At 43.6% G+C, this 26,967-nt stretch overlaps 1 protein-coding gene across 1 annotated transcript in view; it reads right to left on the bottom strand.

Annotated features, from left to right (window-relative positions):
- The window catches only part of JAZF1 (JAZF zinc finger 1), a 189,285-nt gene extending 163,367 nt beyond the window's left edge, over positions 1–25,918 (bottom strand). The window contains exon 1 of the mRNA XM_057424868.1: positions 25,558–25,918. Coding sequence (XP_057280851.1) covers positions 25,558–25,672 — 115 coding nt within the window. The 5' untranslated portion in view covers positions 25,673–25,918. The remainder of the gene's footprint in view (positions 1–25,557) is intronic.
- Between the last annotated feature and the right edge of the window lie 1,049 nt (positions 25,919–26,967).

The raw sequence follows: 26,967 nt of genomic DNA, 5'->3' as shown, positions 1-26,967 counted from the left end.
TCAAGTGGCAGCTTCAGCACCATATGCTGCAGGGTGAGAATGCGCTTACAGATCAGTACAGACTAAATACTGTGGGCTGCAAAAAAGGAAGAGTTTGTGTTGTATTTAAAAGACATAAAAATACCAGTTTCTGCCTGAAACATCTCACTGACAGAGAGGGCAGGTACCCAACAGGAAGGCAGACTCTTCACCTCCCCAGACTTACAGGGAACTTGCTTTTTTTTTTTTTACACCTAGGAATAAATGGTGCCAAACCCGACAGATTTCTGCTGGCAACATTCTGCAGTAGCTTAAAATAAAAAAGAACAATCGAAAACCCCAGAGAACAACTCCCCAAAAAATCCCTCATCCCACAAAACAAACCCAAAATCAAACAACATCATCATCCTGCAATAAAAAAAGGTGTACATGCTGTTGGAAAAGGTTGAAATGCAGGGCTTTGATGTTCTAGGTGCAATGCGCAGTGGCCTTTCTCAATGACAACCCAGATGAGTGCAGAAACATCAGAATTAAAAGTACCAACAAAGTCCCTTGGGTCTGGGATTCTGCTTTTGCATTCAGAATCAGCGGCAAAAGGCAGCCCCAGGTGCAGACATCAAGAGGATGGAGAGGTAAGTTTTAAGGCAAGAGGTAATTTTGTGTCGTAGCACAGTGATACGCATTAAAGCCCAGAAGTTCAGAATCCAGATGGATATGCATGAGACAAGCTGCTGGACAAGGCTCCACCTCTGCATGCCTTTGCCATGGTACCAACAAACCTTCCACTCCTTCAAGTAATCATCATCCTTAACTGGACACCATGTCAGGGCCTCCAGCCATGGAATCACAGAGCACAACGCCCTCTCTCAAGCTCTGGACAGTACCTATTGCATTTACAGAGATAAAGGTTGTGTGAATGAATTTGCCATTCCCTCTCTATCACACATCACACTTCTTCCACCCTTTCACATGTCAGGCCCAACTGTGCAACTCAAGCACCTCAGCAAGGCAGGAGGGACAGGGAACTGTCCCTCTCCACTGACACAGAGGTAGAAGAGGCATCAGCCCTTGTGTGAGAGTGGCCACAGCTCCCAAAACAGCAAGTAACTGGAAAGGCTGCCTTTTTTGCTAGATGGGTATGAAAACACAGTTCTGTCTCCTTACACATACACTTTCACCTCTACAGAATGCCTTCAGACAGCCTCATTCAGAAACTGGATAAAAAAATACTGTTAGATAACCATTTTCATACCAGGGTGCCAAAAAATCACTCTCTTGGCAATACAGTAAGAGCATGACATAAGTAATAATTTGGCAAAATCAAGTTCAGCAACCAGCTCAGCCGTCCCCTAATAATAGTTCAGACTATAATTAGAGCTCCTACAAAGAAACAAATAAAATGATGCTGACTTTATGATATGTCATAAGACACACACGCATCTATACATTAAGTTGGTGAACTCACTTCTGACTGAAGCTGGAAAAGCTAAGTTTTAAATAATAACTTAGGGAGCCAAACCCAAATATCCATCAATGTTTGAATACAGCAAAAAACTGATGAACAGTATTTTGTTACATTGTGAAAAGAGGACAGAAGAAAAAAAAAAAGCCCTTTTTCTGTCCCCTCCTCCCTCCTTTTTTGCGCCTATTCTCAGTACCTATGTCTGACTTTCAAGTGAAATACACTGGACATCTCAAGCTGTACACAGTTCCATAATACATTTAAATTGCTGTTGACAGTTAATCTATCACCAAGAAGGATGAGTATCTGCTTTTAGGGCTACGCAATCATGCTTACCTCCTGCAAAGAGACTTAACACAAAAGAATACACAGATGACATAGATACAAAGATTGCATGCTCATAAAAAACATAAAATTGCTTCTCCCACATTCTAACTGCTGTTATAATAAATGCAGGAAGTCATGACTCTTAAAAACCTGATCACTGCAAGTAAACGTTCAAGAACCTAGGTAGTTTTTTCAGGTGTATTAGGAGTCCCCTTTGGCTGCCCGCTGCTGCTGTGTTTTTTACTCATTCTGCAGAAAGACACCCACAAAGAAATTAGCCTTAATAAAATCATGCAAGCTTCTACCTGGCAGAGGCTGACAATGGTACCATCACTGAGAACTCCCATGAAGGAGGTACGTACAAACACCTAGGAATATAACATAATGAAAACAACCATATAGCGAGCACAGGGAGAAAGTAAATCCATCACCATCGTTTGACGCTAAGCAAGCTCAGTACTAACTATAGCAATGGAAGCTAATTTGTAAGATAGAGGAACAGCAAGGAGAATTCTCTGAAGCTAAAACAAAGGAGCAAGTAAAATGAATGGCTCTACAAGCACATAGTAATATGCACCTAGGAAACAACTGAAGGATCAGCACAACTGAGAAGACTTACCACGTCCTGGGCTTCCTTCCTTAAGATGAAGCACAGTGAACAAAAGAGTAGGTAAGTACTACTGCTGTATACCGAGGAAAAGAACTATACAGAGATCCAGAGATGGTACTGAGATCAACTAAAACAAATAAAGAAAAAAGAAAGCACAAGGATACTTTATTACTAATACTGAAAACTGAGCAGTGAACAGGTAAGTCCACCTACTTAAAGAGACTGCTAGGTCAAGAAATCTTTAGACAGAAAAGGAGGGTAACACGAGCTGCATTTGTGCGTTTATCTTTAGGTTACCCTCCCCCTTCCCAGAAAAGGGGTGGGCAACAGACAAATTCAAGTATGACAAAAAATTCACTCCAGCACCCAGAATAAAAGTTTAGCATACAGAATTGATCAGGTAAGAACGTGTTTTGTGCATCTTCATTCGCCACATGATCATTGTTTTGTTCTTCCTATTCGTGTTGTATGAACAAGAACTTTCTGTTGACACGCAGATAGGGTCCTCCTTTATTCTTTACCCACCTTCTTCCACCAAGTTAATCCATGTTCCCTCCATAAATGCAGCTCTCAGCTGCTCCACAGTGGGGCTCAATCTACATAGCTTGTATGCCTTTCTTCCTAGAGTCAGAGGCTCCAAAAGCCACTGAAAACCCCTATGTTCACAGCTACCAACACATGAAAATCAGGAGTATGCAAGTGAGAATGAGCTGTTTGAGCTTTCTTTCCAATCGCACTGCACCACAAAGGCCATTTTTTTCCCTTTTTTATCAAGATAAAAGAGCAGTGAGAAAAAGCTACTTTTATTAGTATTTTCCAGGAAGGAATACAACAGGTGCTACAAGCTGAAGGAAACCCACATCTGCTCCACTGTGATGGTAGACCCTGCCTGATCAGATTTTATAATACATATTTTGCACACGCATGGATTACTCAGAATCTGAGGAATGCAGCCCATACCGCTGGGAGAACATAAAAATATAAGGAAACTGTGGTCTTTCCTGCAGCATGGATCTGGAATGCCTGTACTGTTTATGTAGTGTTACAATAATAGTAGCCCCAAAACTACTGTCAGTATGATTAAAGCCAGCAAAAACTCCTACCCTGGCCAGAATGCCACAAGGTTTACACATCACACGGATTTAAATCCTTTTAGTTCTGCACACAAGGTAGAAGCCCATCTGCCCACTCCAATTGATCATGAAGGTGGAAAGATGAGAATTACCACTGCTTTTGGAAGGGATTAAAAAGGGATATCATCAGTGCAGCCCTCTTCCCAGGTCTGCGGAAGTTTGTGTGCCCAAGGATGCTTGTGAAGCCTCAGTGCGGGTGTAATAGCTGCTTTCTTTGCCATACCACTAGCCTCTGACTTGGGGTTCACGGAGCAAGCAGCATAGCACATCTACTGGAAAACAGTATTCTGTCTGGTTCGGTGGGATGGGGAGGCAAGAGTGTCTCTATTTGGCCTTGTAAAGAGCCACATTCCTTCAACTGCCCTGTACCAAGTTTCAAGGGATCACCAGATTTATATGCACCACACAGATAATGCACTTGAAATGCTCCGGGACTTATATGAATAGGAACTGTTCTTCCCTTTGATTAGTATTTTTGCCAGATGAACACTGCTGCAAAATGACAGTCCTCCTACAAGTTCCAAGAGACATACAACCAACAGCCAGAGCATACCCAAAATCAGATTTCCTTTTGCAGCTACACTTCGTTTTGCCCACTTTAACGAAAATAACACAGACATGAAAATTATCAACACGATGAGGACAAGAACTGTACTACACAAACCTTGAGGAGTCATACATAAAACTCAGCTCAATCCTTGGACAGCTGTGTGATGTTCTTTGAATGGTGACTAACATTATAAACATCAACCATGAAAAAAGAAAATGAGTTAGCGTGCTTGCAAGATGACAGCTGTTCATAAAAACATCCAGAATTTATGTGTTTTTTCAAACAAGTCAAACAATTGATCCTCCCCATGATCACACACACACACAAAGTAGTCATGGGTGACATTTAGACCATTTACAGGCATATTTCTCCAGAACTTCACCTTAAGTTCTGACGAGTAAGAAAACTATGCATCTAGAATGTAGTAAAGACATGAGTTATACTGTTGGAGTGTTGGTGTTCTCCTGTCACCAGATGAACTGCCAATTACATAGAAACACAGTATAGATTAAGAAAAAAAAATATAATACGAAAACATTGGCTTGTTTCCTAGCAACAGCTCAGCTAAAATCACTTAACATTTCTACTCAATCAAATGTAAATTTGACTATGTTATCCCTTAAATGTTGATTATAACAGGCCTTTTCAAATGCAAATTCAATGTGTAAAGTGAATGTAAACGTTGACAAAGCTGATATGAAAATCTCCTGATTAACATCATTTGCATGTACACAGCAACATTATTACAAACCTTCTAAAGACAGAAGGAAATGGAAATTGGATAAAGAATCACCTCCATCATCTCCTTCCTTCCCGCTTTGTTTAAGAGCAAAACAGACAAAAACATAAAGCCTTTTGGATTGCATGCAAAATTCCAACAGTTTAAAAGTGCAACACATGAGCTGTATCTGAATGCCATAAACCTTGTGTCGCTAGCAAAAACAGAGTGAAAAATTCTGTCTTATTTCTTAGTCACTGAACTTGCCAATTACAGGAAATACATATAGTACAAGGGAGACTGTAAAGCTTCTAATACCATGTAGCCACCGACAGCTTGCAAGCTTTCTTTTCTCTTTTAGCTGAAATTGTTGCATGAAAAAAAAAGCAAGAGGAAGCGGAGGGGGAAACGAATATACATTATTCCCAAAGTGTAAAAGTTTGTTCGTTGCACAGTTCTTCAACTCTGGGATTCAAACACCTTACTTGGGTATGCATTCACTCAGGCCCACATTAATTTTTGCAGAAAACAAAGAGAGGATACTTCAAAGCACCCTTAAAACAGATACTCTTATTGCAGCATTCCACAATAAAGGCATTAAAATACATTGTTTTATATTATATACATTACACCAGGCTGATTTACCACTAGTTAACCAAGAGTCAACAGGAAGCTGGGAACAGATGCAATTTATCTTCAGCACAAAGCAAGAACTCAGAATTAATCTCTTCAGGGGAGAATATTATATTCACCCTTCCTTCTTAATCATCTCAAGGACGCTAGGCTCAAAACGAAGATATATATCCACAGACATTACAAAGGCTTGCTCTTGGCAACAGGGAAGATTTTACCTTCCGTACTGATGCAGGCAGGTGCCTTGATAGCTCACCGAGACACACGTCCTAGTCCAGCACATTTACACTATCAGGATTCGCGCAGCATCAGCTACATCAGTGCAAACCAGATATTTTAACACACATCAGCCATCTTCTAATGTTTTATGGTGCTACGTTTTTAAAGAAAAGCAGAAGCACTTTATTCCTCCACCGCACACTTGTCTAATGTAGTTATTACAAACCTCTTGAAGATTATCTTTTCCATCCCAGGTTAAGAGTTGCTACTTTCAGTATTTTAGACAGGTCATAATCCCTTCCCCTCTACAGCCCGGGGCAGCAAACTTTAGCAATGCCAGGTCCTAAAAGCTGAAGTAGAAGACTTTTAAAGAAATCAGTGAGCACAACAGGTGAGCATTGAGAAAGTGTGATCAGCAATATGTTTACAACCGCAGATGTTTACAACTGCTGTTTACAATAGCAGAAATCGTTCCCTTCTCAGAAAGCCAGTCCCACCTCAAAATCATGGGTCTGGGACAGAGATGAAAGTGAGTTCTGGGCTTGACCTGGTAAGGGAGGGAAGAGCAGGATGACACACATGAATACTTCATCCTTCCATGCCAACTCCTGCCTGCTCCCCCACTGCTTAGTCTTACACACGCCACCAAAGGATAAGCCAGAGTCCAGTTTCAAAGATATAGCTCATATCTGGAGGTGCATCCTTATCACATACGAGCTGGTCTTCTTAAGCAAAGCCTGAGGCAGCAGGAGCTCTAGGCCTTCACTGATCCTTCACCCTTATGCCACGTATTTGCTACCCCATTCAAATCTAGCTTATGGTAGGAGAAATGAGGAGAGTAACACAAACTTTTGTGAAAACCCTGAGATACTCCATTTTTGTTTGGAAGTTTTCCAGAAACCCTTTTAGTGTAGTGTATACACATGAAAATTAATACTGTTCTCTCCTTATTAATACATTCTTTCAACTAATTTCTGCAGTCTGAAAGCAAAGGTCACACTGGGTTCCAACAATCCACTGCACTGAAAAAGTAACTTTATTTGACCATATGGTACTGTAATTAAACACACAACAAAACACTCTTTGATCTCGTGACCCTCTCTGAATAGATGGCTAACAAGCAGATTTTTTCCAAACTTTTTTTTAGATGGAACCTTAAAGAAAAAATCTGAAAGGCCTACATCATTGACTGCATGATATTCCATTAATACCATCAGTGTAACATGACAGCTCTGTGTTGAAAGATCATGAGCTAACTGCACTCTCACCTCAAGATCACGACACAATGAGTTCAGAGCTCCTACCCATGACAGCAACTAAACGAGATAAAGCAGTAGTGGTTGAACCAGCAGGACATTTGCAGTTGGGAACTAAAATAACTGACTTATGCAGCATACAAACTTCTTGGAGAAAAGGCGGATTTACAAGTAACATGAGAAACATTTGCTACAGAAGAAAACTATGTAAACAAAACAAAGGCAAGACATGCACAAAGAGTTATCCCACACCATATGGACTACCACTGCCAAGAAAGTTCCAGAGATGAAGATTTTAAACATCTGAAACATAAAAATCAGCAGAAATTAGTTCAATGCAGACAGAACCTACAATTACTTCTGTACAAAGACCTTAACAGAGAGAAACAGCCTCCTGGCAATAGTCTCAAAGGAGTTGTTCAGCCTCAGGCGAGCTGTTGTGAGGACTCCCAGAAGCTGAGAGTACACTTAGTCAAACCACATGATGCACAAGGGTCCCTGGTTTCAAGAAAATCAGAATGCCCCAACTTACAGAAAAACAGCTTTATTTTGAATAAAACACACCTGAAGTCCACAGCTGTACATATAACTGCTTAGTGCCAGCATTCCATTCAGTATACTTACAACAAGGACAGATGCCAAAGTTGATTTGAAAAAAGGCTGTATTACCACTCATCACGCTCTTAAAGGCCAAGTTAAATGTTCCTCCTTGAGCTTCGTATGCAACAGATAAGAGTACAGAAACGTGGTAAGCTTGATGCTAAAATAGCAAAGAGGAAAGCTATAAAAAGAAGCTATAAAAAGCTATAAAAGAGAGCTAGCCCAGTTTTAGACAGGAAATTTGAGTAAGAGTTGCAAACATTACAGAAAACTAAGTTTTTAACACTTTGTATTCTTAATGGGAAGCAGTATCAGAATGTGTTTTAAAACAGAAGCCAAAATGCTTATAAACAGGATTATGAGACACAATTACCTGTGCGCGTTGATGATCCAGATCTCGTTCAGTCCTGTGCAGAACAAGGCACAATCCGAGGCACAAAAGAATTAAGAACAGACCAATGCAAGAGCAGCTAAGGGTAGGGAGCAGCAAACTCAATGGAGGGAGGAAAAATTAAAAGACTGCAAAATATTAATGCAAGTTCCTAACTCTCTTAAATGAGCTATAGCAGGAAAGAATCCCATTTTAAGCACCTACAGCCAACAGAATCAAAAGAAAATCCTGTTCTCATCTGGGAGGTAAATACAATAATGGTAGTGCTATTCTCACGCTACCTTCTTTGGTCTTTGGACATGAGCACTCATGTGAAAGGAGTGACAAGGCCTGAGGAAGGCCACAACTAGAGTTTATATAAAAACTGGATTATAAGCACACACATTTTTATAAATGACCCTGGTAAGCTTTTTCATCTTTTACCTTGCAGGCAAACCTCTCTAGATTTAAGAGAAGAAAACAAAAATAATAAGACCCACATCTGTGGCTGTCTGTTGCTCAGGAACGGTGACCTACAAGCATTTGTTACTCAACCAAAAGTAAAATATAACTGTCAATCATTAAAAGGGATAAAGTATTCCTCCAACTCCAGTAAGAGACTCTGAAACAGAACCTTCTTAACACTTAGGGTCTCCACTCTCCCTCATCTTCTGAGGGCTTTCAAGCACATAATGGAAGTGTGAGATCCCGTCACTTCACAGAAAACAAAACAGAGGCAGAGAGAGAAGTGGTTTATCTTCACTGACATCCAGCTGACAGCCCTTTCTGCACTCCGAGAACCCACGATCAGCCCTGAAATTGTTTGTCGCTGTATTCAGCATACCCCTGCCTACTCTGCCAGTCTCAGTAGCTTTTACACACAATACTCTGCTGGTCTTCTACATTGCTGATAAGTTCACTCTCATACTCTTCATCTCCTCCAGGGTAGGACTTTTATTTTTTTCAAGCCAGGTCCAAGTACTACTAACACACATCTTACAGCAGCTTCTAGTTACCAGTGTCAAAAAGTCAATGAATTATTGCCAAATCCATGCAGCTACAAGTAAGAACATGTAAGAGAGTCATTAAGTCCTACTGTAGTCAGATGATGTAAAGTTGTTCAAAATTTGCCACATCGAAAGCTCTAACCAGCTGAACTCTAGATTAGGAAAATCGAAAAAGAAAGAAAAAGATCAGCAACACAGAAACATAAAAACAGAATATTCAGAAGACAACAAGAAACAAGTAGAACATTAGAAACAGTACGTCCTTGGAGGACTTAATAAATGCTGGACTCAAAAATGGTCTCACAGACACTGCTCTGAAGTAAAAGCTCACAAGCACAACAGGAAGCTTACAAGTTAAAATACTTGGGTGCTGGGATATATATTTAGTGTTCACCTCACTTGTGTTTGCAATCAAATGAGAGGAGACGGTTATCAAAGCCTCAGCAGCACGAGTTGTGTGACACAGAAAAACAATGGCAGCAGTATAGTTATTGTAAATACCTGTTTTAAAAACATAAAATCAGAAACAGAAGGTATTTATCTACTCTAGAAGGAATAAAACGCATTTTAAATTCTGTGACTGTGCCTCCTTGAAAGGGAATGTGAGCTCCAGTTTCCTACCCAAAACAAAACCAAAATATCTACTTACATGTAACATATTTACATGTAGACAAACAAAATGTAAACATCCTTCATGCATGTGTATGTTTGGTTTTATATATTTATGTATAGGCTTATTAATGAGCATACGTCTCCCAACATCTCACTGGGATCATTTCAGCAGAGAAATCATTCATGTGCAATCTGAAAGGTCACGGATCATCCAGAAGTTTTGCTGTTGAGAGGTGCAGATTAGCTCGTTGTGTCCTCAGTGCACAAATCCTTCCTGCCCACACACCTCCCTGGCATCTCACAACAACTCCTGTAAGAAGGACAGGACCCAGCCCTGCCACCAGCCCAGGACTGGTTCCACCTCTCCAGGTTGGTTCTTCTCCTCTGCAGTTTGCTGAGCCATGTAATCCTTGCACTCACTTCTAAATGGAAAAGACACATTGCCAACATTAATGCTGATTATTGCAGTCAATCAACTGAACTATAATTCCACCATTGTTATCCACCAGCACTTTTCCTGCTTAAGTGCAAGGTATGTTTACTTTATTACTGAGGAGCTCAAACATTTTCTTTCATAATGAAGTATTCCCCTTCCTCCTCCCACCTTTATCAAGGTCAATGCTCATGAATCAGACCAAGATCCAGAACATTTTTACTTCTACAGTGACATGGCCAGATGCAGGAAAGCTGAGAATAAGGACGTTCACCAGCTTTAAGACCGTTTGAAAGATTTGACAAAAGAGGGGAAGGTGGCAGAGCTTTCAAAAAACCCCAGAACTTCCACACCCCCAAATGCAGCACCCAACACCACTACCACACAGAACTGGCAGTTTATTCTTTTCTTTTTTACAGTATTACTGCTGAAGGAGAAGTTCAAGATCTATTACACCAAATGAAAGAGCCATGAAGGGAGATGAGATGGCAAAACAAGTAACATACAAGCTTATAAAACCCCAGACCTATTAGCACTGGGTAGAAAAAAAATATTCTGTATCTTACACCAATCTGCTTTTCAAAGGGCCTTCCTATTTTCCTAAACCCACCAGATAGAATGTGCACCAGTAATGCTGGCTCAGAGTTACAAAAAGACAAAAATATGCAAATAAACAGACTTGTTTCCTCTGTGATCCAGATATATATACACAAAAGTGCCAGCTATCTCTCACAGGCAATGCTTTATCTGTTCACTTACAGTCAGCTAAAGCAGTGGGAAATCGAAAATAAAAATACAGACTCCAAATCCTTAGTCCAGATCAGCTATCATCAAAGCTGGGTGCAGAGAAGAGAACATGGAAGTCAGAAACAATGCAGAAATGCTTATCTAGTGGTAAGGCATCAGTGATTTTTAGAAGTCATCTTTGGCACTTTCGGTTCCTTGGGAACACTAGATATACGCTGAAGAGGAAAACTTAATCCCAACACCTGGTAATCACAGCTAGCCATGGAGTGCAGCAATGCTGATTACCTATGCTCAGGAAACAAGAAGCACTGGCTTAATTTTCCTCTATTCAGTTCAAAACATTATCGTTAAGCTGACAAGTGTCCATCAGCAGGAAAAGACTGTATTTATCTGACGATCTTCACTCCTCATCAGAAGACCTCTGTATAAACTGCTCCCTCAAAACTGGAACTGATAAAAATCAGCCAACCACATACATGCACTCACTTAGCCTAAGACCTGCAGATCACAAAACCTGTATGAACTTGCTCCTTCTCAACACAGGAAATGCCCACAATCAACCCAAGCCCCAAACAAACATTAGAATACTGCAAGCCACTATGCCGTTTATCTAACTCCTCAAACTCCGACCATCACTGCAGTTACCTGAGCACTTGAACACAACTGATGAACATCTCATTATTACTACATTTTGGTGGCAGGCAAACATACAGGCTTTTCTCTGTTCTGCTCCAACCAAGATATCTGCTAAAGTCTGCATCTCCCCAGGCCAGCCAATGTGTTATTCAAGCCATTCTTGCAAGGTCACATCATCGTTACTGGATGTCTTTCATATTACCACACATCCTAAGCAACAGAAACAAAATTACAGCTAAACAAGCTCCTTCTATATTAAGAAGTCCATCAAATCACTAGAAATGCAGTGTTCTCAAATCTGCACTGCAGCAGAGAAACAGCTCTGTGCCGACCCATGAAGCATCTCCAGAGAAAGCATCCAAGAAGGGAGAACGGATCTGTCTCTACACAGATCTGCTTCTCAACACCACGTCTTCTCTTTCTTCAGGCCGTCAGGTAGGAAGAGATGCCAAGCTTGGTTTACTCAGTGTAAGTATTACAAGTTTTCCATGTAACAATTGATCAGCTTTAACTAAACCACATATTATCAGTTTTAAAAGGACTCAGTACCAAAAGAGACACCACAAAAGATCATCAGTTTTCAGAGAGTAAACAGCTCAGCACATCCTAAATATCAACCCCTCTAGACAATATCTTATGCTGGTTATGCAAAAACTAGGCTAAGTGTTGTCATCCCCCAAATCACTAGCTCTCCCTTCTCAAAGTAAAGAAAACTCAAGAGTGTATTTATGGATATATGACAGTCAGAGTGTTACAAACAGAGCAGTATCACAGTTGTGCTTTTCTCTGGGATGCAGAGTCCAGCAATCACTTATACAACCAGCGGCACCAAACAATGCACGTGTCTCAGTGCCAGCCAGCATGTGATAAGTCTATGAGACAGCATACAGACAAGCTCCTGTTTTGTCAAACTATATGGATATATGCTCAACCAGAAGTGGTAATATGCTGTTCTGCCCAGATAAACTCATACTGCTTAGGACATGATGACTCACTAGCTGTTTTGTGTAGGAATCCTGTTCCAGGTCCTACTGCACAGCCATGACACCACAGCATCAACTAGCAGACAGCAAGGAAATAGGAAGACTGTGAAACTTCAAATCCATCTACCTAATGATCAACAAAATAGGGTACTCCACAGCCGGGATACCAACAGAGAAAGCAGATTTCCTTTACCATGTGGTAAGACATTCTGGGGCTCAAAATACACAATATAGAGCAGTCCAACTTGGTGTATTGTTTTAAAATGGGACACAGACAATTTCCTGTCTTAGATGCTTGTGGGACAGAAGTCTATCTTGGAAAGGAATCCAAATCAGATTTGTATCTACCCAAATACAAACATGAAACCTTCTGGTAAGGGGTCTTCATGTTTATGCTCTGCTCTTAGTAAAAAAGACCAAACTCAAAACAACAAACTAACAACTTTGCTTTCTTGAGTGCTTGTCATTAGCCATGCCTACTGGATTCTAAAAACTGCCATCATGGAAGATGTGCAACTGCTTAACTCCAGAGGTTCAAAGGTGGGAAGCTGCCATGGGCTCATGGTTGGTAAATCAGTGTACAAGTCAGGAGAGAAGCTCCACAGAAAGTCTCAAAATTAGCTGCAGGCAGCCTACCAGAGAGGCTATTTTTAAGAAGTCTGTTCTAAGCCTGACAACAAGGTAGAAAGTAACCAAAGGGTACCCAGAAAGGAAGGCCCTTACGATTTTGAAAAGAGATCTGTTCTGCTGTGGAGCCACTGGGAGGGGAAAGAGGAAGAAAAAGAAAGAAGAGGAAAATAAAGAAAAAAATAGCAGTTTTGCTACGACAGCAACAAGACAGTATTTGTTTAGGAGGGAGGGGCCACCAGCCCAATGTTAATGAATCCAAAGACTTCAAACCACATACCTCTAAAACTGACCTTAAGAGAAAGTCTACTGTATTCTTGGAAGAACAGGAAGAGGATACGTCCTATCTGAGGAGACAGCTTCACTAGGAGGGCTTCAACATACACAGTCAGTAACTGAGAACCAGCGCTTTGAATCCTGCCCTTGGGACTGAGCATTCAGTTCAGCATCCTGAGCTGCAAAGCCAAGCAGAAAGCTTTAAGTTTCATATACATAATGTCTGCATCAAAATGGAAATATGGAGGGGAGTTACGTACATCCAGATCATTAATGCTGCTCTTCAGGAGTGTGATCTACATAAAACGAGTTAAAACCAGCACCATGACAGGTCACCCTCAGAGGAGGGAAATTCAAAATACTAGGAGGAACTGACACAACTTGAAAAGGTACCTATAACAACCTACAGAAATTATCTGAAATAAGGAGGTGTTTAATAAATACGAGGTTTTCAAGGTAAATTAGATAAGGACTTTGCGGGCAGTGTACTGAGGATACTTTTGACATCCATTAGGAGCTCTAAATCCCATCCAGGACATGCCTCAAGTGGACTACATGGACAACCCCAAGCATCCAACCCCAAAGTGAGTCAGGAGAAAGCAGGTGCCCTGTATACTTGGTCCTGAATGAAGGATGTCTCTGAAGAGCAAGGAAAACCCATGGCTTTTACTCAGCTCAGCTTCTGAGATCTAAAAGACCAACCAAAACATCCTGCTAAAGACCTCACTGAAAAAAACCAGATCCCTTAGTCTTTCAAACTCCTTTCCTTTTCTTCCTCACTTCAGATTTCTTCATCTTCACTCCTCACTATACTCTGCTTTGTTTTCTCTAAAAGGAAGAGAATGAAAATTAGGAAAAAGATACCAGACATTAGTAAAGTACGGAGCCAATACGTGCAAATCCATGTCTCCTCAACCCTGAAACCTGGTGCTTCAGCCTTAGTTTTTCAGTTTGAAAGACAGAAGAGAACGCACCTTTTGTATTTATATGGTTAGCTTACTACCGCAGGGGCCTAAACAACATAAGCACACAGTGTACCATACTACTGTGCTCGTGTTAACTATCCAATTCCTAAGCCACACATACCCTACTAAGCATCAAAAAGAAATAAACTAGAACCATCAGCATTCACAAGAAAAGGCAGCTTTGAGGCTCAGTGGCTGCAGGACAGAGGAGCAGCAGCTCTGACAGAAAGGCTCCAATAAACCACTCACCTGTGGAGCTGCAGGAGAACAGAAGGAGCAGCCCAAAGGGTCAGCAGCAGGCCAGCAGACTCTGGCTGGAGATTACTGTTTTCAAAGCAGTAACACATCAGAAGGCAATTTCTGATTTTCCTAAAAAGCCTAAACCAGTACCCACCAATTCTACCACAGAATACAGGAGTAACACCTTTCTAGGTGGATATTTATTATGCAAAGGGCAAACCCCTTTGGGGCACCCAAAAATAAAGACTGTGGCCTGTGTGTACGTGTAGCAGAATGCTCTGCTGAACATTAACTGTTAACAAAAGCTGAACACTGCCAGAGTTTCCTCCACGGACAGGTAGGTATGGAATTTATAATCCCTTTCTTTCCACCACTAGCCAGGGATCAGTGGATAAGAAGAAAGGTGGCAGGTGATGAGGGGAGTTGAATTCTCCTGGTTTAGGAAGCTAGGCTAGGACAGAACAGAACAAAGAAAGATCTTAAGGGTCATCTTTGTCCCACAGGTCAATATGGACACGTAAAAAAGTGAATTAATTCCACCCCCCAGTTCGCATGTTGTTTTTTCAGTCATGAAAGGATGACTAATCCCACACAGCAATATCCTGGAACAGTTACTTGAGGGTCTTTTTTCTTCTTACCTCTGCAGTTTACTATCTTGTGTCAATTTGCCAAAACCAAAGTAAACACATGGCTCTTCCTAAACATCACTCTTAGTTCTCACTTCTTGCCCTAACCACCCGCATCTCTGCAGGCTTCTGCAGGAAACATTTACTTGGTCTTCAATTACAATTAATGTTTTAAAATTACACATGCAGAAAGATGGCATGAATTACTGCTCCTAATTATCAATACAACAACTCTAATGGAATACAATAACTGCATAGTAAATTTTACATCATTACACCACATTAGTTAACAACACTTTCTAAAAAACTGTACGCTCAATTCCATGCCATGGTTCTAGCCACACACCGTCACTAGTTTATAAGCAAGTAACCAACACACCTTCAGTATTTACACACACCTGCTACTACAGAACAAGTAATTGCAAAGTTATGTATTTGGGTTCAAACTGGAATTCAGAAGGTACCAAGTATCTTCAGCAGCCACTTATACTACTGTAGGCAAAATTCAATTCCTTTCCAAGTATTAAGGAGTTGAGGTTTGGGGGGCAGAGTGAGGGAATTTGGTTTCCAAATGCAAATGCTATGGCTTCCATACATGCCGGGTGAGGGAAAAGGCATTCCTTCGTTTCCAGAACACTTGGTGGCAGTAAGCAATCCTGTAGCTGGCACACTGTGCTGGTAGCAAGAACAGAAGGGGTCACTGGTTGTACACCCCTCACATTTCAGAGGTCAGTGGAATAATGTAGAGTTACGGTGATGCTGCTACAGGAACTGCACTTATTCAAAAGAGGAAAGAAAGGAAAGTCATGTCACCATTGAGAAAAAATAATGCAGCTCTCAATTAACCCAGTGTATCTCCAGAACATTAATTTGTATTATATTTGTTTCAATATCTGAAATGCATTTGAGGTCATATGTACAGTTCAGGTACAGCAAAAGCGGGTACAGAATTTCTCCCCGTTCACAGTGATTTCTAACTAAGAGATATGAAAACTGCTACAGTAATAAAACTCACCAGGTAAAAGCTGTTTAAAGGCTTTTTATTTATTTATTTCATTAAAGTCTAACCACTTAATACTGAAACACAAGAATGCAACCAAAAATATGTAACATGAAACAGCAACAAATACCTTTTCCCCATCCTGGGCATCCAATTATTGTTGCATACCTCAACAGCCTCTTGGTATTTACCCTGGGTCTGGAAGCAGGTTGAGCAAGCCATTAAAACTGCTCAGCATATAACTACATTCCAGATCATGGTGTCCAGCACAGACTTTCTCTCCATGCTGAGTCAGGTCTATTGAGAGCCCCGAGCAAGTGCCCCAAGGTAACTGGGCATTATTTGTTCTGAAGACAGGCTCTTCATAATCTCACAAATAAAACTTACTAGCAAGAAGGGTTATTCTGTATAGCTGAAACGAAAACAAGATGTTAGATACAGGTAGCTAATTGTCTGGATAACTGCCCTAAGGCAGAAACCAATATCCCTAACCACTGTTAAGCACAACTGCTTTAGATAAAGTACAAAGACTGATACAGCTTCAGTATCAGCACTTCCCATCTGTAAGAGCTCCCATAGTTCCGGAGTATTTAGTCAGTTTAAGAGATTTTTTGAGGTGTAAGGAAAATGCAGTTATTACCAATGCTAGGACTGTGTGGAAAGAGTCCTCCAGCACCACTAGAAAGTCTCTCTGAAGTACACCAAGTGCTTACACTGAGCCTGGGAAAAGGAAGACCCCCTTGCATAGTCCTGTGAAATGGAAGTACGTACAAAATAACTCAAGGAACATTATCTTGCCACTCTCCACAACCACACCACTACCTTGCCCCGCATCTTCCCAGGAGTGCAGAGCACTCATAACTACAGAAGACCCATCTTAAGAAGATCATCTTATTTCCCCCTTGGAAGGCTGTGCAACTACACCTTTTAGTTTCCTTTTCCCTGCAAGTACTATAATAGTTCTTACCACTTTTTAGTGACTGTTACTGTTACTGAAGCTGTCAACTGCCTGGTCCACCCCGCCACATCCATGGTACTCTGCATTCAGATAAATAATCCCCAGCCTGAGTAGACAAGAGCTTCCTGACTCATTGAATGAGTGTGCTGATGTGGGAAGGGTGGATTTGTAGAAGGGGAGCAAAAAGTCTGCAGCAGTGATAGCACAGAAAGGGGGAAAGGCTCAGGAGTGGACCTTAACAATTCTGATATCGCGCTGTTAACCCAATACAACCATCAGTGATGCCTGCAAGGTATCAGACACTCTATTCTATTCAGCAAGCTACAGAAGTCGCAATGCTTCTCCAACAGATTGCTAGAAAAACATGTAAACTTCCATAGTTTGTCACCAAATTTACTTGGATCAATGTCAGTCCTTTGATCTGAATACAAAGGAAACAAGGTTAGACCTCAATAATTTGGTACATGGCTTTCACCTGCCAGCAAGCATCTGAATCTACATGAAGCCTTTAAATTAATTTTGAGGTCATTCCCATAACACTAACAGACAGACACACACACTCTGGTGAGGATACACAGCAGCACTGCACCAAAACAGATGACTGAAATAATGATACAGTGTTCTTTTCTTCACTGAATGTCACTGTCATCTACCACATATGGGACTGAGTTCACATTCATGTACCCATACCAATCCCATATAGCACTGAAGTCGGATCTCTTGCATCTTGAATGTACTACCTCCCGATTTCTGGCTTACAGCTCCACTTGCTTCCATTGGAAAGTAAGATGGTGACTACACTACACACTGCTGAAGAAATAAGCGATACTTTACATCCATTTCTCCTTTGACTGATATTCAGCAGTTCTGGTTTTGTTCAATGAATATTTACTGTCAAAATATGTGGGGGAAAAGAAGTAATTTTCAAAAATAACAGTAACATCTGCAGCTTACTCAAGTCTGACAAAGTAGTTGGGTGGGGGAGGGCAGAGAAATCTCAGAAATGTCCAAATATTTTCTGAATTATTAATACATAAATAATTCATTGAAGGAATTTCAGCAATGCCAACATTTCAAAATGGAAGTGTTCAGCTTTTCACAAAAGACTCCTAAAACTGAGATGGGCTCTATCAGCATGCAGTGAAATCTTTCTCAAAAATCAGAAGAAATGTTTCATAATTCATCCACAATTAAATTTTTTTGGCCATAAAGAACTGACCAGCTCGGATTCAAAATCCCACTCAATTTTTTCCCTTGAACTGATAAAATCTTCTTTGTCTACTCCATCCTTTGTAACACAGGCCCTGCCCAACCTGGCCTTGAACACCTCCAGGGATGGAGCGTTCACAACCTCCCTGGCCAGCCTGTTCCAGTGCCTCACCACCCTCACAGTAAAGAACTTCTTCCTTCTACCTAACCTAAATCTTCCCTGTTCAAGTTTGAACCCATCACCCTTTATCCTATCACTACAGTCCTTGCTGAAAAGTCCCTCCCCAGCATCCCTATAGGTCCCCTTCAGATACTGGAAGGCTGCTATGAGGTCTCCACACAGCCTTCTCTTCTCCAGGCTGAACAGCCCTAGCTTTCTCAGCCTGGTTTCATATGGGAGGTGTTCCAGCCCCCTGATCATCCTCCGGGCCCTCCTCTGGACTTGCTCCTATATAACTAACACCTGTCAATTCATTCTTTAACGTGCCTTAAATGAAACTGCACAATAGTAATGCACTCCACCCTGGGTACTCATCAGAGACACAAACAGCACCGCAGTGTCATCAGCATCACTAGTGAAGAAATCCATTCCCCTTGTTTATTGTGGCACAAAGTTAGGAAGAAGCCTCCTAAGAATTCATGGTAAAACCCATAAATTTAAACAGCAAAGCAAAATCATTAAACTATAAACTGCAATATTTATTCTATTCTAGGGATCAGAATATTGCTGCAGCCACTTCTAACTACAGAAAAGTGTAATAAACTGTATGTACTCCCCCAAAGCATTTCCAAAAGTCTCAAGATAGAATTAGGCTGTAACAGGAATTGGTGGTTTAATTGTGAAATTATTAATTGAGACAGTCCCTTAAAACCAAGGGTTCTCTTTTGTTAAACAACAGCTGATTTATCAAATTGATTCTCTAATTGCTGCCATTTCAAATTAACACAAAAATCTTTGCCTCTGCCTTTCTGTGTATATATAGCTGCTATATATAGCAGTATATATAGCTGCTATTTACTTAAATGCTTATCATCTGAATTTTTAATTACTGGTGCTTACTAAAGACAAATAAAATGAATTCTCAGTGAAACAAAGCTTAGTCGTGAATTCTAAATAAAGACAGAAAAAAAGGAACATTCAGGGGCAACAGAGAGTACACTGGAAGCAGCAGGACCCCAGTGCTTATTTATTTTGCATTATTCTGCAGCTTGGCACAAAATATTTCTGATTAACTGTTTGTATTTGCATTATATTTTTAAGAGCAAAGAATGGTAGATAAGATTGTGTCCAGATTGAACAAATGTATTTCTTCCTCTTCTAGCATCACTTCTTCCTCCAATTATTTCATTATTATACGATTCCTGATCTTCTCACATTCCCAAGTAAATGATGAAGTTAAAAAAAGATCCATTTGACCGGCAGCCACCTGATCCCATAAGAACTGCAGGTTAGCTACGAAAACATCCTTTCACAGCCCTGGAAAGTAGATGTGATAATCACTGTAAATTCCCCTCTTCCCCAAAAGGTAAGCGTGCCCTACGCAAGTGAAGCATAATGCTACTTCTACAAGTTACCTGATGTTTCTTCAGTTTTCATTTTCTGACTCATATTTGTGTAGGTCTGTTGGTGCATGGAGGAGCAATCCCTGCTAATGGTAGGGACACAGCCCTGCAACAGGCCTCACCCAAAGCCACTCCAAGCTGGCAGAGGAAAAAGGAAAGATCCCTACTGGCTTTATGTGAGGCCTTCAGCCTTAAAAGGGAAAATAGTTTGCAATGTTCACAGATGTTTGTTTTCAGCTCTTTCTTCCTAGAAAATACACCGCTTAAGCTTTACATCCTTACAACACTTTATGCCTTAGCCTTGATGTGCTCGGTAACCTCAGAAGAAGAACAAATTTCTCATCACAGAAGTACCAAAATTTAGGTAAAATTTAATGTCAACTCCATTTACCTTCATATGATTAATATAACCTAAATTATTTTTTTTTAATATGCACTTATATTTTATCACAGTTTAAATTCAAACCCAAAGAGGAAAGGAAACCAGACTTTGAACTGGAAAATAATGCAAAAACCTCCTCTGCTCAAGTTGGGAAAAAAACGTGGATTAGCACTGTTAGTCAAAAGAGATTATGTTATAGAAAAGCCCTCATGAAATAGAAGAGCCTTCCTCACCATACCAACCTGCATAGCGAATAACCAATATCCTTGAATATAACATCCTTCTACATCACTGTGAAATGCATTTTCAATAAACAAAAATCACAGCTGTAGAAGTACTGGGCAGAGGATGATCTTCAGATAAATGTAGCCATAAATGTAGAAAGTTGCTTTCCATGAATGATAATTAGTACTCCTGCTGAGGTAAATACACGTCACTGTTCATTTATTTTGCAATACCACATGTTTATGAACATTACTGGCAACTAAGCACAGTCTGTCTGCACCTGTTCCAAACACCATCCCATATACCTATTTGCCACATCACTCACTCTCAGTGTAAAAAGCCTTGAGTTAAGATCTATCACCTCTTCAAAACCACCAGTCTCAGCTCCAAATGTTAAATTACACATTCAGCAAATTCTAAATGACAGTAACCACTTAAATGATGTTCACATTCTTCTGAAGAGGTTGGCTTTAAGCGAACAAACTCTTTCATACAGACTTTAGCTTGCTAGGCCTTCCATAAATGCTGGTGTGTAGTCCTTCATCCTCATCCTTAGCAACACAGAAGGCTTCCAACTGTTTATCCTCATTTTACACACCACACTGCAGACTCCAATACCTTCTGTGTTTGTGGGACCCATCCTAGTATTTGGGAATTGGTCAACTTTGATGGGAAATACACAACTCCCAGTTCTAACAGCAACACTACATAAATACCTTGCTAGAAGCTATCCAACACCGGGACTTCTTACAAAGTTACGTTGAGGCGTTCAACAGTAAACCATCTTAGTTTGTGTAATTACTATATAAGCGGATGGAATTTTTTTTTCCCCCTCCAAATTCTTCTAGCAGTTTCAGTGCAACAAAATTAACAAACTCTACCTCCACTAAGGTAAGGGTGTCTTCAGATTTATCTTCTGTATCTCCTCCTATCCACTCTTCCATCACTTTGAGTTCATCACTGTTAATTTTTCAGACACCCATTTCCCCAGTGCTTGATGAGTCTCACAAGAGGCTCAAATAAGCCATACAGCTACACAGGTGCACACATCATGTCAGTACTCATCATGCACCAAGTGTTGTCAAAATCTTATCTCCCAAGTTTAAATACTGGCTCTTCAGCATCACAGTAAACTTAGTATCGGCAACTAGCTTTAAGGAGCTACTTGACCCCCACTCTAAAGGATGCAGTTCAACTATGGGCAGATTGAAGAAGAATCAAATAATTGTGGAGGAAGCTCCCCTAAGCCCCTAGAAACTGAAGTGTGTGACCCTCTGGACTTCCAATGAACAGCTGAAAATGCCCCAGAAGATTACTTACACCAAGTTAAGAGTTAATGCAATTTCAGAAGCACTGTAGAACCAGAGGTGCCATTTCTAACATCACAGCTGATGACACGACCAGGACTGCAGATATGCAATCAAATCTACCATGTTGCCACAGCTGAACACTCAGCAGTTCAGGCTTGGTGTTGTGTGTGTGTGTCCTCATTTTTAACTCTTCTCTTGGCAGTACTCTGAGGAACTGACTGGATTAAGTCCATTCCATTCTACACTGTGAATCCAGCAAAGAGCACTAAATTAGGCCTTTTGCTCCCAGACTAGAGACATTAGTCAACTAAACTACCTGCAAGGGACTAGAGCAGCCAAAAAACCAAGAGGCAGGGAGACAGCCTACCAGGGCAGGCTAAAAGCCCCACTTCTTGATACAATTGCAGAGAGGGTAACAGCTCTTCAGGTTGCTTGGACAACATGCTGCTAGAAAAACCTCAGAGAAACATTTACTAATAGGCAGTTTAAAATTAATGTCTATTTTCAGCTGTGAGCTACAGAACACATGCATACACAGTTTGATAGTATTGCTACAGACTTCTTAGAAGAGCTCCTCCTGCAGAATGGCATCTCACTGCAGATGACACCAGTAAGGCCTTAAGAAGGACCCCAGAGCAGTATTCCTGAACTGGCCTAATTCTTTACAAGTCTTCAATACAGAAATGCTAAACCCAGAAAGCAGCTGAAATGCTGATGGGCACATAGCACCACCTCAGAGTTGAATATTTCATCCAATGGCCATAACTCTCCCAAGTTATCTGCACTGATACTTAAATAACTGGCAATTTATCAGGCAGCCACTAATAAGTTAGAGGAACCCAACAGCTGATTATTCATCAGCGTTATTAGGAAAGCACCTACAGAATCCCTCAGAAACCAAACACACTGTGTCCCCAGAATGCCCCAACAGTGTTTCTTTATACTAAGTTAAGTTTTACGTGCAAGGCTGACCAAAGAAAGATCCCTGCGTAAGTATTTGTTCCTACATTTTTCAGAGACACAGTATAGCTCTGAAGAACAACCAAATTCTTGCCAGCACTCCACTGATGATATGAGCCAGTATTAACCCACTGCTGCACTGCAGCAGCCAGAGCATGAAGAGCCCATGCCATATACACCTTTCCTCACAAAGCTGTTTGCAGCATCAAGTTTGTGATCTGTGCTGAACCACCGCCCTCCCCAGCAATCAACTGCTTCAGTTTAAACTAATAATGGAATGTAACTCAATCAAGTTGTTTTCCTGCAGCACACACAGAATGGCCAAAGCAATATATTTTTATACTGCATGTTACTGTTAGCCAAAAAATACAGTCAACTTTTAAAGCAACAAACTTCAGGGCACATCTCTAGACCTCTATGACAGAAAAAAATTGAACACTGTTTGCATCAGACTTACTGAAAAAGTTATTCTAACTTAAGCTCCTATTCAGACATTTACTCCATTATTTCCTAGCTGTCTTTGGAAACGTTAATCACCTTTTGGCCAAGTGCTTACATGGTCAGTTTTCATAGATTCTCATTCTTCAGGGTCTGTAGGGAGCCCCTCACACAAAACCATGCACCTGAGCATCCATGTGAGAACTGGGATCCATACTCAAGTGTCACCACTCCCTGATTTTTCCAGTGTTTGGTACAAGCAAATAACATTGCCACTTCATGTATTTGCAAGCAGGTCAAGTTTAACCTGTCATCACACTGAGGTGAAATATTAAAGATGAAGCATGAGCAACCTTGTGTCAGTCTCCAGTTTGCACTCAATCGGCTACATGTGTGGCACCATACATGCCAAGTTCCAGTTGTGTGCCATACAGGTCTTGGCAAATGACATTCTCAGTTAAATGTATGTGTGTGTTTAAGCTGTAATACTTTAACTTTGAGACATGGAAAAAAAGTAATGAATACTGGCCACAGAATATGCATTTTTTTAAGACATTACAGTATTTCAGCATGAAGTTTTCCTCTCCTCAGAGGAGTCTCGGGACCACTGATCAGGGATCAAACAGCAACACAGAGACCACATGGGCTTGCCTGTATCTTTTCTGACACTCTGTGGGCTGTGGCATCTAAAGGCTGATAATGCACTTGAGGGACACACAAGATGACTTGTGAACTTTTGTTTTGGGAACTATTGCCCCATAGCTTTTCTGGTGGAATGGAGTGGATAACCGGTATCAGAAAAGCTAGGAGCCCAAGATTCAGAAAAACCCCAGCGATATCACAACAATATGCTTGCACCACGTCGAGTCATAAATTACAGAGTTTTGCGGTATGTGGTTTTGTTACCTCATACCAGGCACCGCGATAATTATGAGAACCACACCTTTCATCTTGCTGACCTATAACACTACATTAATGTAATGTTACACTTGCAATTTAAGCTTTAGAGATTTTTTTCAGGTATTCAGGCCTGCATATTAAAACTTAATAAACTGAAATGCACGCTAGCTTGTTTTGTAGCAGTGTGTTGTTTCCTCATACTTCCAGCGAAACACAGGAGTCTCCAGTCTCTGGGTACTTAAAACTTCTGTATTTCCCACCCGATTTTAAAACTCGGACTGCTTCAAAGAATTAGCTCAATTTTTGACACTTTAACCACTGTATTTTATTAGCAACGAGAGACAATCGAGAAGTTTGAGAGGGTAAGTGGCCTGGAAGCCAGGGCAGCACACCTGCCGATGCCGAAGAGCGAATCCCCGGGACGGCCGCGGCCCAGCGGCGGTGCCATGCCCGGCGGGGGGGGACACGATGCCTCGCTAGCAGCCGGGCTGTGAGGGGCGGTGCCGTCTGACAGACCCTGCCCGGCTCAGCGCCTCAGGCCCGGCCGCGCGCGGGCAGGCCGGTCCCGCCGGAGGGGGCAGAGGGAAAGCTGGCGCCCGCGGCCGGCCGGGAGCCGCGCACCGCCCCCTCCTCCCCTGGGCGCCGCCCGCGCTGCCGAGGGCGGCCCCGGCGGCCCCTGCGCACGCTCCCGCCCGCCGCCCATGAGGCGCCCTAGCCGGGAAGGCACTGACGAGTCATTGCCCCCCAGGCCCGGTGGCGGTCCCGCGCCCCTGGCGGGACGGGCGCTCGAAGGGAGCGGGGGGCGCCGGGCCGAGCCTACAGGTGATGATCTGGGGCAGCGCTGCCCGCACCGCAAGCCGCGGCCTGGGCTGGGCTGCGCGGATAACGGCAGCGGGTCCCAGCGCGGCTGCTTTCGCCTCCCGCCCGGCCGGCCCCGGGCACTGCACCGGCGGCACGGGCCGCCCGCCCAGCCTAGCCTCCCGCCGAACCCTCTCTCCACGCCCACCGCGCCGCCGACCCCGGCCTCCCTCACGCCGTCCCTCCGCCGAGAAGCGCCACCCGCGCTGCGGCGGCCGGTGCGGCCGGAGCGCGACCCGTCCTCCCCACCACACCTAGCAACAGCGCTGACAGGACGCAGTGGCGGCGGCGGGAGGAGGAGGAAGCGGAATGGCTGCCGCGGCGGCGGCTCCCTCCCTCCCCGGAGCCCTGACAGCCAGAGCCGGGGCGGAAGCAGCAGGCGGCGTGCTGTGCCCGTCCTCCTCCCTCCTCCACCGCCTCCTCCGGGCTGCTGCTGCACTCCCTCCTGCCAATGCAAACTAACTCCCCTTCGCCAGGGCCGGCGAGCTGCACGCCTCCCCCGCACCCACCCATGCCGCCGCGCCGCACGCCGCCTCCCCGAGGAGCCCTCCACGTCGCCCGCAGGACCGCTCCTGCCACTCCTCGCCCGCCGACCTCCCTCCCCTGGCGGCCGCCGCCGCGCCCCAGCTCCCGCTGCACCTTGTGCGCCCCCACCCCGCGCCGCCGCCGCCGCAACACGCGGCCCCCACGCCCCCCGCCGTCCTGCCCTGCCGCGGCCCCTGCCCCGGCCCCGCCGGGCACTTACCGATGTGGTTGTCCTCAATGTGCTCGATAAGCTCTGCCAGGGTTGGGAAGTGAAGCCCGCAGCCCCCGAACCTGCAGGCGTTGGAGAAGAAGGAGGCGGCGGCGATGCCTGTCATGGTGTTACATCGAGATCCCCCTGCGGTGCCTGCTCTGCCAGGGCCGGCGGCGGCAGGGCGGGGAAAGGCGGGGGCAAGGGGGGAACGGGACGGAGCGAGAGAGATGGGGAGCGAGAAAGAGGGTGGGGGTGGGGAGGAGGAGGAGGTGGTGGTGGTGGCGGCGGCGGCAGCAGCAGCAGCAGCAGCGTCGGGAGCGGCGGAGGGGAGGGACGGGCTGGGTGGGGGGAGATGAGGCAGCCGCAGCTGGGAGGAGGGACCAGCGCCGCTCTGTAACAGCTGTGCTGCCCCGGCGGCGGCCGCCTGCAGCGGGAGGAGCAGGGCACCCGGGCCGCCCTCTGCGGCCGCCGCTGCTGCCGGGGGACACCCGCGCCGCCTCGCCGTGGGGGCGGCGGAAGCTGCCGTCCCGCACCGAGCGGGTTGCGTGAGGGGACGGGAGAAGGATAGGGCGCGCCCCGTCGATAACTTTCCCCCTCAGCCTCTCGCAGGCAGTGGTGGGGTCGGAGGCTGCCATAGCGATCGGGGGAAGCTGCTCCGAGGATAGGTGCTGGGGCCGAGGAGCTGGTACCCAGACCGGGAGCTCTCCCGGGCGCCAGGAGTTGGCTCCTAAAACGGCCGTCATCCCTACTGTACCCAGAGGGAATCAACCAACTCCTCACCGAGGTCACTAAACCGAGGGGCGGTCGCTCTTGAGAGGAGCTGAGGCCGCCAGACCCCGCTTTCACCTGCCCAGAGGCGCGCCGGAGGCCCGGGGTACCCGCGCCAGGCCTCAAGGGCTCCCCGCCCCAGGTGGGCTCCGGCCCTCCCAAGCGGCTGGTTACCGCCGTTGGGCCAAATTCTTATCACCCGGTGTTGACCCTGCTGAAGTGGGGCGGGAGTGTGAGGTTGTGGCCCCACAGGGACAGCAGGAAGCTAACACACCTCGCTCCCAAGCCCTATTTTGAGATTTTGTCTCCAGAAAGCTATTCAGCAGAGAGGCTGACTGATTAATTGGTTTTAATGAAGGTCTCCCTAGGCTCAAATTCGCAGACAGCTTTATTTAAAATTAAAAGGGAAAAAAAGTGAGAGGTTGCTTGTCGGGAAGGCTTTTCTCCCCCCTCCCCCGCTTGCGTTTTATAATCATCCTTCTTTTATTTCTGTATTTATGTGGTTCTACAGTATTCATAATGATTTTGAGCAAAAGTGTGGCTAAAAAAAGCCTAAAAATCTACATAAAGCTCAGACATAAGTTATTCCACTGATGGGTAACAATCCCAGGCTGTTCTTATCTCTAAAATTAAGCATCTGTGTGAGACTAA

The sequence above is a fragment of the Pezoporus wallicus genome, unplaced genomic scaffold (genome assembly GCF_028554395.1).
Source record: "Pezoporus wallicus isolate ANWC-B61680 ecotype Strahan unplaced genomic scaffold, APGP_CSIRO_Pwel_v1 contig_3181, whole genome shotgun sequence".
In the NCBI taxonomy this organism is placed as follows: Eukaryota; Metazoa; Chordata; class Aves; order Psittaciformes; family Psittacidae; genus Pezoporus; species Pezoporus wallicus.
Note: the sequence above shows the minus strand (reverse complement) of the source record. Positions and strands in the feature narration are given on the sequence as shown.